The sequence below is a fragment of the Canis aureus genome, chromosome 6 (assembly GCF_053574225.1).
Source record: "Canis aureus isolate CA01 chromosome 6, VMU_Caureus_v.1.0, whole genome shotgun sequence".
Classification (NCBI taxonomy): domain Eukaryota; kingdom Metazoa; phylum Chordata; class Mammalia; order Carnivora; family Canidae; genus Canis; species Canis aureus.
Window position 1 is genome coordinate 1976689 of NC_135616.1, and position 10848 is coordinate 1987536.

Consider the following 10848-nt stretch of genomic DNA (forward strand, 5'->3'; position numbering starts at 1 on the left):
CGTGCTAGGGGTCAAGGCAGGGGACCCAGATCTGAGTGTCGCCAGCATGTTTGTTTAGTGCCAAGTGTGGATAAGATTGCCTCTGGGGTGCAGGGCAGGGCCCAGCCGGGCCAAGCCGAGCCAGAGGTACAGTTACTAACACCAGGCTGGCATGAAGCTCAAAGCTATGAGCTGGAGCTCGCTCACTCCCAGAAGGGAAAGGGGGTGCAGGTGACAGAGGCTCAGTGGGTCTCAGCATCTGGACTCCGCACTTTTGAAGATGACATGCATCCCAGAGTGGCAGTGTGTGTGTGAGAACCAGGGCAGGGCTGCCTGGGGCTTGGGCCTGTGGGGAAGGACCATCGCTCTTACTGAGGCCTCACCGCTCAGCATAGCTCCTGCACAGTTGAGCCTCGGCACCCTGACCAGCCTCTTACTGCAGCGGCTGCCACCACCTGGGATCCCTCTGTGCCCTGGAAGCAGCCTTGTCCTGGCCTGGGCCCCCTCACTCTGGAGACTGATAAGCATATGCACCCTTCCTGTGCCACCACCTGCCTGGGGAGCAGGCACCCAATTCCTTGGGAAGGTCTGGGACAAGGCCTGTATTCAGCTTGTGGGGTCAGCCTGCCCCTGAATCAGGCGGACCATCCTCCTCCACCTCTGGTCATGGCTTTTTAAAGTCGCAGGGCCCCTGCAGGCGGTGGGATGGCAATAGTGGATTTGGGGGTCCTTTCTAAGATTGAGCATCCTTTCTCTGGAAACTGCCCACTTCCATCGGCAAGCTGCTTCTGCGTTCCTGTCCGTCACCTTCAGGGCTGGAGGGTGGCCTGGGCAGGGCAAGGCCGGGGAAGCTGCAGGCTTCCCTACACCGGCTGCCAAGCACCACCCCCGGGCCTGGGACCCCTACCTTCAGGACTCTCTTAATGCCATTGATGGTGGAGGTCAGCAAGGAGTGCACCTTGAGGTCGTCGTTGATGTAGTCGGCGTGCCGGATGCACATATAGAGGATGTAAGCAGGGAGGCAGGGCACTGAGCCCGTCAGCATCTGCGGCTTCAGGTCTAACAGCAACAAGCAGTGAGAATTAGATGATAGCAGGTGCTTGGGGCTCTGAGGAGACTGAAGTACAGAGATTTTCCATATTTCCCTGAAGCTCACCTAAGAATAACCTCCCATGGGGGCTGGGGGAGGGCTGGGGTAGGAGGAGTCAGGCCCAAGTGGGACACCTTCTGACCCTGTTTCACAAACTAATTAAATACTCCAAACTAACCAAAGCACATTCCTGGCTGCCTGGACTAGAGAAACTTGCTCCTCATGCCTGGTCCTGATGATATGAAGGAAACGAGCCCACAGGTGGCTCGCCACTCAGGTCTCCACTCAGGGGACATTGCCCTGGGCGCCGAGAGGCCAGCTCACCCACCAGCCAGAGGGGGCTCCGAGCGGACACCACTTCCTGCCGCAGCCACAAGGGCAGGCCCCTGGAGAGCTTGGCAAACCGCGTACTCCCACACAGACCCCATGTGCCAGGGCCCGGGCAGGGGCCACTTAGCAATCCGCTTGGAGGCTATTTACCTGGCAGCTGCAGCCCAGACATGGTTGGAGCCAGCGGCAAGCCAGGATGGCCGAGGAGTGTCCAGAGCCCCTCTCTGTGGCCTCTAGTGCCAGGGCATGACGCCTGAGCCCCGTCCAGCCTGCCAGCAGTGTGTCCTGTCCTGGGCTGTCCTACTGCTCTCTGAGTCCTGTTTCCCACACACTTGCTAGGTCCGCCCGGCTGGGTGTTGACATGTTGGGGGCAGGGACCATGGCTCTACACTTCTCTGCGCTCCGCAGCAACTAGCCGGTGCGGGGCACCTAGCAGGAGTCAGAGTCCTAGCATTTGTTTGGATGATGCAAGGGAAGGGGACCGGGCATCCTGTGCCGGGGCGGCTTCCCGGGAGACGGCCCGTCTGGGGCCACCTGAGCAGGGACAGTGGGAAGGAGCTATCTGTCTGCTGGCACAAGCACTCTCATTGTTTTTCACTGTAATGCTGTGAACTTGGGAGTTTCCTGCACCAGAGGTTAAGGGCTCATTCCTCACTGCCTTAGAATAAGATGCAGCCTGTTTAAGGAAGCGAGAGGACTCCTGCCAAAGTGCTGGGCAACTTTGGAGGGAATCAGCCTTTAGAAAAGGTGCCAAGATATTTAGTTACTGAAGATACCCAAAGCAAAGAACTGAAGTAAACTCTGCGCGAGGTTGGAGACACCCTGCTCTGCAGCGCTCAGGCCCCGGGAGGGGCTCAGCAGGGTGGGGCCTTGGCAAAAGGACGTTTCCCTGAAATAACGTTCCCCTCTTAGGTGATCCCCCGATGCCCCTGCAAAAGCGCCTGCTTCCTCAGATCCCCACACAGAGGCGTCTGGCACATCCCCCTGCTGCATCTCCCATCCACTGTACCACCCACATTCTCCACTTTACAGAAAACCTAAGGCTCCAAGTAATGAGGCTCGTGGCTCAGGGTCCAGAGGACCAGGCTGCCAACCATCCTCCCTTTTCCCCTCCAGCCTGTCTCCTCCAAGCCTCCTTCCCTGCTCTGCAGGCAGCTGCTGCCCTGGGCTGCATACACAGCTCAAGGCAGGCAAGTGGAAACCGGGTGCAGCAAAACTAGGGTGAGGGAATGGGTACAACCGGCTATGAGGCCAGGGGTGGGAGGCCAGGGAAGAGGTCTCGCATGAATACCACCTGGAAGCTTGTTAGCAGTGCCGCAACAAGGGGGGACAGGGGATGAGGGCTGAGGATGGGGGCGGGGGAATGCAGCATGGGGAATGGGGGGTTGGCAATGATGGAGCACGCGGGGGTGGTGAGACAGAGCGTCCTGACCTGTCACCAGGTTCCGAATGAGAAGGGCCTCATCTTCCCTGTGGTAGTCTAGCATGCCCTGGAAGTCCTTCTCCTTCCGCTGGACAGTGACCTGTCTGTTGAGCTCATGGCGCCTCCTCTCACTCTGGGCCAGTGCCTGGGCAGCTGGGCAGGAAAGAGACGGTGGGGGAAGGAAGGGCGTGAACAGAGACCTCCAGGCTGTAGGCCCAAGGGGCAGGGGGGCCTTAGGTCAAGGGCGTGTGTTTGGGTCTGGACCCGGGGACCCAGCATTCTGGGTTCTCTGAGCTCCCACACTGCTGATGTGGTCGGTCCCCGCAGCCCAGGCCACATGCCAAGGGTGACCCGAGGATCTTAGCACCAGGCACTGGAGTCTGGGAGGGGATAAGGGTAGGGGAGATGCCACCCCAGGCAGGGAGACCAGAGAAGACCTGGAAAGGACACAGAATGCAGGGTGCACAGCCTGTCCTGCCAGGCAGCTGTTTATCCCCATGCAGCTGTTATAAAACAGGGCTACTGTGTGCAAGGCTGTCATGGGCCCTGGCTAGGCCTGCCCAACTCGGTTCCCTGTGTGTGGCCACAGGACAGGTATGCGAGGCCTGGGCACCATCATGGAGCAGGCTGGTGCCAGTGGCATAGACCCCGGGGGCACATCAAGGAGATCAAGGAGCAGGGCTGCCACATGCCATCTGTGCAAGGACATAAGGGGATTACTTAGGAGGCATTCTGGTGGTGGGACTGGGGCGGGGAACAAAGGCCGCGTCAAACCTTGCTTGGGACTTCTGTTAGCCTGACACAAGGGGACAGGGTGGTGGGCGTCCGCAGGGCTGCCCCCATCGTGTCCATGGGCTGCTGTGTGCAGGGTAGTGTGCTCTCAGCAGGGGAGCAGAGCTGGTGGGGTATTCGATGGTGGACCACTCAGCTAAGGGACTGCATCGGTGCATTTCACTGGACATGCAAACTGCCTGTAACTTGGCCCTAGCGCCAAGCCCCAAGTGTGGTGATGAGGCTGGACAGACTCGCTGGTGGAGCTCCCTGGGGGGAGAGGGGCTGAAGGATGGGCAGGACCTCAACAGCCAGGTGGGAAGGAGCTGATATACCCACCCGGCCCGGACAGCACAGGAGAGGAGCTCACGGAGGCAGGCAGGTGCTGCTGGAGGGGGGAGCACTGCAGTCCAGGGGGAAGGAGGTAATGAATGGACACAGCAACAGGGGCACAAGTGGGCAATGTGGAGGCCCCACTGTCCTGGGGGGCTAGGGGAGAGGAGGGTGGCACAGAGTATTCAAGGAGAGCACACACAAGGTGCTTGGGCCTGAACAAGAGAGGGACCTGAAGCCTGAGCGACCAGGAGAATGAGACCTGGAGAGAACAGAGAAACTCGAGGGTGCATGGGGGCCTCCAGGGCTGTCACTGTGCTCAGGGTGGATGTGAGCCGGCAATCAAACAAATGACACCTGTGGGGGGCGTGGTGCCCAGGGGTCCTTGGTATTAGGACAGCATGAGACGGACTCAAGCCCTGGGGACCAGGCTCTTGAGATGAAGGGGATCCAGGTGGTGATGGTGGGGGATCCGGGCAGCGAGGGGACCAAGAGGGGATCCCATGCCAGGTGGCACGTGCCAAGAGGGGTGGGAGCAACAGATCTATAGCAAGGACTCAGAGGAAAAGAACATTCCAGATGTTTCTGAAAGAGCCACTTGAACCTGCCTGAGCTCTCTGGGCCAGGTTCCTGTGTGAAGATTAGTTACAGGACTGACCCCTGTCCTTCCTGCCTGGCCATCACAGGCAGCGAGGCCCCTGTGCTCAGGGTCTGCGGGTCATGAAGCATGGTTTCTACAGCATGTTTGCCTCCCAGCCCTTTAGGACAGGGCCACAGGGTCACTGGGCTGCAGGGCCACAGGGCCACAAGGCCACGTCTCAGAGGAAGCATCCAAGCCCCTGCTGGGTCTGTGTCCCGATTCTGGCCAACTGAGAATATGTGAGCTGGTGGGTCCAGTTTGGTCTATCCCACAGCTGGACAGGCCCAGCCCAGACAATGGGTGAGGCAGGAAGGGTGTGCAGAGGGAGGCAGGTGGTCCCTTCCCTCGTCTTGCTTGGGACTGAGCCACATGCATGCTTCATCTCTCTCTCTCTCTCTCTCTCTCTCTCTCTCTCTCACACACACACACACACACACACACACACACACACGTACGCCCCACCTTCCAGGTCCTGGACTTTCTTCATGTAAATCTTCAGCTGTTTTTTAAGCTTCCTCTCATTCTTTTCCAGCTTTTCGACCAGTTCTTTGAGGTCCTAAAATCCAAAGGCAGCAGCGTTAGGACAGGCCCAACCATGCCCTGGAGGGCGGGGCAGGTTCCTGGGAGCCACAGACCCTTGCTGATGGTGGGGGAAGGGAGGTTCTGGAATCTCTGTTCCGCTGCATGGCCAAGGACCCCAACCTCGCCCCCCTAAGCGAAAGGCCAGGGCGGCCCCACAGCTCTCAGGGTGTGGCCCTCGGGCAGGGCGCTCACCAGGTTGTCGTTGGTGAGCCGGGTCAGCTCCTGGCGGACCCCGAACTCCAGCTGGGCCTCCGGGGACAGCAGCAGGGTCTGGCAGAAGGTCTGCTGCTGCCTGTCCAGGTCCTCCTTCAGGGCTTCCACCTGGGCCCGAAGTGCCTCCACCTCTGCCTCGTGCTCGCGGCCCTGTGCCTGCAGCTGCGCCTCCAGCAACCTGTGCAAGTTGCAGGGCGGGTGAGGCACACGGGCGCGCAGCAGGCAATGCCAAGCACATGGCGGCAGCACGGACCACACAGACCAACAGGGGAAGGACGCGAGGGGTGGATTGGCCAGCAGGCCAGCCTGACCTCTCCGGGAATGGGAACTTGCACACCCGGGGCTGAGGCCCCGTCCTTGACACCCCCTCCTCGTGCTCCCCATTCCTCGCCAGCTGCAGGCGATTGGCCTGGGATTGGGAGACAGTCTCTGTGCCAACATGCCAGCCACAGAAATGTCTCACGGCATCACTTACATACAAGTACCCACATCTGCCCAAACCTCACAGGAATGTCCTCGTTAGGACAGAACCCTAGCGCACTGCACTCCTGCACCGCCGGCGTCCCTGTAGTAGAGCATCTGCAAGCTTTAGCCCCTTCCTCCTCATCTTCACCACCACCTCCGCTTTATCTGTGGCCATAAATAGACGATTTTTTTTTTCAAGTCAAAACAGACACTCAGCCTCTTTGCAAATGATCTGGGGAGAAGGTTTGCAATCAGCTGGTGTCGGGGCCAGAAGCGAAAAGACTTTGAGGAGACCTGGGGAAGGTCAGAGAGAAGTCCCGGAGGATTCTGGGTCAAGCCCCCAGGCAGCTCTGGGGGACACCTGCTCCATCTGCCCTATGAGGAGGCCAGGAATGGGGGAAGCTTCCTAAGCAGCCACCGCCTCGTCCTCAGGAAGTTCTAATGTGAACGAGGTGCTGGCTTCTCGGGTTCTGGGGTAGACTCTCTGATTCCAGGCAATACACGGTCACATGAAGGGTAGGTAGGGGGTTCTGGACAAAAGGGAGGTCGGACACCGTGGACACGATCCCCGCGGTGGAACATTCCCTGCGGTTTCTTTCAGGGATGCAAGGATGCTGACCAGAGTCTAGCAGAGGTAGAAACCTGGAAGCGCCTCAGAAGCGCCTCTAAGAGCTCCCAGCTGCCCGGGAGGCAGGGAGACAAAGAGGCCTTTTTGTTTATTTTTTATTTTTTAATTTTACAGTTCCACTAGTTGGGCCAAAAGAGAGGAAGGAGCAAGTCTTGAGGGAGCAAGAGATGGGGAGCATCTGCCATCTGGTCCCCCACGGACACGCCCAGGCCTCCCAGAGCTCCGTCAGCTCCCAGGGGCACTGAATGCAATGCCTGGCTCTCAGGGGCTTCTCAGCAGGTTCACACACATGGGGAAATGGAGACGTGACTGACTGACCTGCTCGCCACAGGCAGCAGCATCGGGTGAAAGCACTAATAACGTGAGGATCGTGGCCAAGGGTTCTGTAACTAAATCAGCATCCTAGAGGACTCGCAATACTTCGGGAGCATCCAACCCTGGCGACAACACACCAAGGGCATCACCACTGAGTCACGAACCTACCCAGAGAGCAGACAGCCGGGGCTCTAGGGATTCGCCCCGAAGATGCAGCTCCTGATTCGTGCCATGCGAGTTCATGCCTGGCGCTGTCTTGCTCTGCACACAGAGTGTCATTAGGGGGATTAGCCCAGGGCCCTGGACAAGGTACAAGATACCTGCCCCAGCACAAGTGAGACACCCCCTAACTGAGGGCTAGAGCTCTGAGGCCACAGCAGCGACAGAGCTGGTTCTAGAAGCTGGGTCTCCCGATGCCTAGGTCTGCGCTTTCAGTTCTGTTCATGTTGCATATTTGCTTATTTAAAAAAAAAAAAATCGATTCTGCTGCTAGGGAGCCATAAGGAAGCACCTGGCTTGACATGTAGATCCCCCTCACCCCAATAAAACAGACTTCTTGGTGGGACAGAGCTCACTGAATAACAGCTGCCATGACCACCGTGAGCTGACAATGACTCTGCTTACCATGTGCCAGCCAGACAACATACCTGCATTAACCCTACTCCTTGTGATGACCCCTGAGGCAGGTCCCACTCTGATCCCTGTTAGACCAGAGGTTGCCCTGCTCACAGGCAGTGGGGTCACGCTGCACCCAGGGCCAGGAGACACATGGCCTCAAGCACCAGCCGATCTGGACTTTTCTCAACAACCGATTCTTGTTGCTACAAAGGGACCTCCGGTAGGTCATCAGCAGGCAAAGCTTCAGAGGCAGAGCTTGAGGGCATCGGGTTCCCACCCACCAGGCTGAGGGAGCTGGGCCAGCAACTCCACCCCCCTTCCTCTTCTGGGAAATGAGCCTGGGGGCCACCATACCCCCTGCTGCTGGGAGGCTCAAACACAACCCCAAGAGCTACAAGCCAGCAGTCACTGTGGGCCCCGGCGTACGTCACCCATGTCCAGCCTCCCCTCTACACGTCTCACCCACGGCTGCAGGCCAGTGGTACACGGATGCAGATGCTGGAATCGAATAGAACCAGATTCAAGTTGTGGATCCTCCCCCGAAGCAGCATACTCTTCAAATCCTGTGAGCATCTGTATCCTGGCCCATCGAGGGCTACTGCCTGGACCCCAACAAGCAGCCTCCCAACCTTGTCCCCACAGCATGGACGCATGGCGCTGGCCGGGTGCCCTGAGGGCAGTGCAGCAGCACCCCTACGAGTTGTGCCCTGGCCTGCACGCCTGTGGACAGTCAAGCATAGACATGAGCATGCAGAGCGGACGCATAAGGCACAGGCAAGAGGCACAGATTTGACCTGGCGACTTGTTTTAGGCCTTGGTAGGCCAAGTCAAGCTCTCAGTCTTCATTCAAATATCCCCAATCCTCAGTCTTGCTAGAAATAAACAGGGCACATGGTATAGAGGGGAGACAGGGAGGCTCAACGTCCAAGAAACTGAGGCTGTTCTGAGGTTTGGAAACAGACAGAAGGAAAAGCTCAGGAACTCCCCCTGGCTTCCCTTTGTTCTTCACTGTCACCAGCACCAGAGCACCTAAGGATGTCCCTCCCCCAGCTCGGGTCCCAGAAGGGGGCTTGTGTGCTCTCACAAGGGCTCTCTCCCCTGCCCGCCCCCCCCGCAGGAGGACTCAGAAATGGAAAGGGAGAATCAGAGGTGCGCTCAGGGTGGGGAGGGAGGCGGTGCCCGGTGCAGGCTGCAGAGCCTCCTGGGGAGCAGCCGCAGGGCAAGGTTGGGGGTGGGGGTGGGGGTGGGAGGCAGCCGCGCACCGTCTGCTCCTCGATGCCGATGCTGTTCCCTCTAACACCACGATGAAGGCGTTAGCTAACCTCACCTGCAGCCTTCACTACGGTCGTCCATGAAGAGACGTTAACTGGAACTGCCACGCAGGAAGCCCGCTGAACTCTCTGGCCTGCCAGGACCGGGCTGTACCCCTCCTATCTACCCAACCTGGGCAGCAGATGGCCAGGTGCCTTCTTGCAGATTCTTTGGCCTCCCCAGGGGCCCAGGGTCTGCTCAAAGCCAGGAGAGCAGCTCCAGGAGAGGAGTGGCCCGTCCTATGCTCCCCCATCCACATGTGCCCCCCTCCATGGCCCTGGGCCCACAGAAGATCCTCAGAGGCCAGCAGGATGGGGTGCTAGGCAGCCTCCTCAGACTTGCCAAGGTGCCCGCTCCCCCTCTCTACCCCGGGTATCCTCTTCCTACAGGCTGGATCCCAGCTGTCCTGGCAGGAACCATGGGAGAGTGGCCGGTGATGTCACAGACCAGCAACCCCTCTCCCCCAACTCCCAGGCCCCCCCAGAAGCCCCTGTACTGCTCCCTATGGATTTTGTGAGGCCCGGGGGTAGAGTTCCCCATTTTACCTTCCTGGAGCTCAGCCAAGGAAGGGGGGGCCTACGTCTTGCAGGGCTCACATAGCTGCTGCTTGTACAAAGCCGGGCACTTGGCTATGGGGTCACGCCCTGGAAAGCCCAAGGGAGGGAATGCTCCTGGGGCTACTCTGGTGTCTGTACCTGTCTTCCCCTCCGTCCAGCTGGGCTGCAAGGGGTTCCACTGCCATTAAGTGTGTCCTGGGGACCTCTCCTACGTAGAACTCTGGCCCCCAAATGTCTGGGGCCCTTGCCAAGGCTGGGCCTTCCCGGAGATGGCCTCCCGCGCACAGCACCTACCCCCACTGTGTGCTCCCTGGGTCCCAACAAACCCAAAGGTGACCTGGGCAGGGTCTAGGGGGTGCTGGTGGCCTAGCACCTTTCCCTCCTCGGCCATTAACACATTTAACTAGGGGCCTTTTGGGAGCTAGTCCTTTAGCACAAACGGGCACCATTGGGAGGGATTCCTTCTGGGTGGGAGGGGGATACCATTGCTGAACAGTCATGCAGGATCATCCGCTCACCTTGTTTGCCACATGTAAGGAGACCCCAGGATGGGAGGGCCTGCCTGACATGGCCCCGGGACTGGAACCCATGGGGCCCCTGTACCTGGCCTCTCCCCTGCCCATATCAGCTGGCCCTCCAGACCAAGGAGGGCTGGCTGCCGGCCCTCTTGGAGGGTCACCACATTCCCACAGTCCTCTGGATGGCAGTCTGAGGCCCATCCCTCAGCCTCTTGGGGGCAGGTGTTTGGCTGACTCACCGCCAGGTGGTCAGCTTTGATCCCTGTTCATAGGGATGTACCCTCGGAATTCCTAATCCTATAACCCGCCAGGCATTCTGCATGAAGCACCCAAGACCATACAGCCCAGCCACCCCACAGTGCTGGTGTGTGTGTGTGTGTGTGTCAGCCATCAGGCTCCAGGTCCAGCCTTCGTTCCTGGATGAAAGGGGACCGATCCTACCACAGTGGCTTGTGCCATTAGGGGCGAAGGCCCAGAAGGGAGCCCCACATAGTGGCAGGAGAAGGAAAACCCCAAATGACAGCTTATGGGAAGTTTAAAAAAAATAAAGCCCACGAAGTCAATGAGCAAATCCACAAACCCTCCTGGAGAATCTCCTGTGTACACATCACCGCGCAGAGCCACATCCCCAAAGACACAGATACACCCGAATCAGCACCGAGTTAGCAGCAGGTAAAGTCTCTGACTGCAGAAGGCAGTGACACCAGGCACCCCAAAACAGGTCCAGGATGCGTAGGTCGTGGCCAGCATCTATACATCCTGGACCTGTTTCTTCGTGTGTGAAAATGAAAGTACTCAGCTGACTTGCCTGGGGTTCCCTCTAGATCAGTAATCACGTAACCTGATTCAGTGTAGAAATTGTGCAGCAGGAAGGGCCTCCGGTACCACCTGCTTTCCTTCCGCAGGTAACATTAGGATGGCAGCTGTGACCCAACTACCATGCCTCTGTCCTGCCTCAAGGACCTGCCGCTCTGTGGACAGAAACAGGCAAGATTCCTTGGAGCGAGAACATGGTCAGCTCCCAGTCTTTAAAAAGACAGGAGGCCGCGAGCAAGAGGAATGTCTGAAATTACTG

General features: G+C 58.6%; 1 protein-coding gene across 2 annotated transcripts in view; it reads right to left on the minus strand.

The window, feature by feature from the left end:
* The window catches only part of MYO5B (myosin VB), a 332937-nt gene that overhangs the window by 13264 nt on the left and 308825 nt on the right, over positions 1-10848 (minus strand). For both annotated transcript variants that reach the window (XM_077899806.1, XM_077899805.1), the window contains exons 30-33: positions 5341-5539; positions 5029-5122; positions 2832-2975; positions 887-1038 (exon numbers count right to left, since the gene is read on the minus strand). In XM_077899806.1, the coding sequence (XP_077755932.1) occupies positions 887-1038; positions 2832-2975; positions 5029-5122; positions 5341-5539 (589 nt within the window). The remainder of the gene's footprint in view (positions 1-886; positions 1039-2831; positions 2976-5028; positions 5123-5340; positions 5540-10848) is intronic.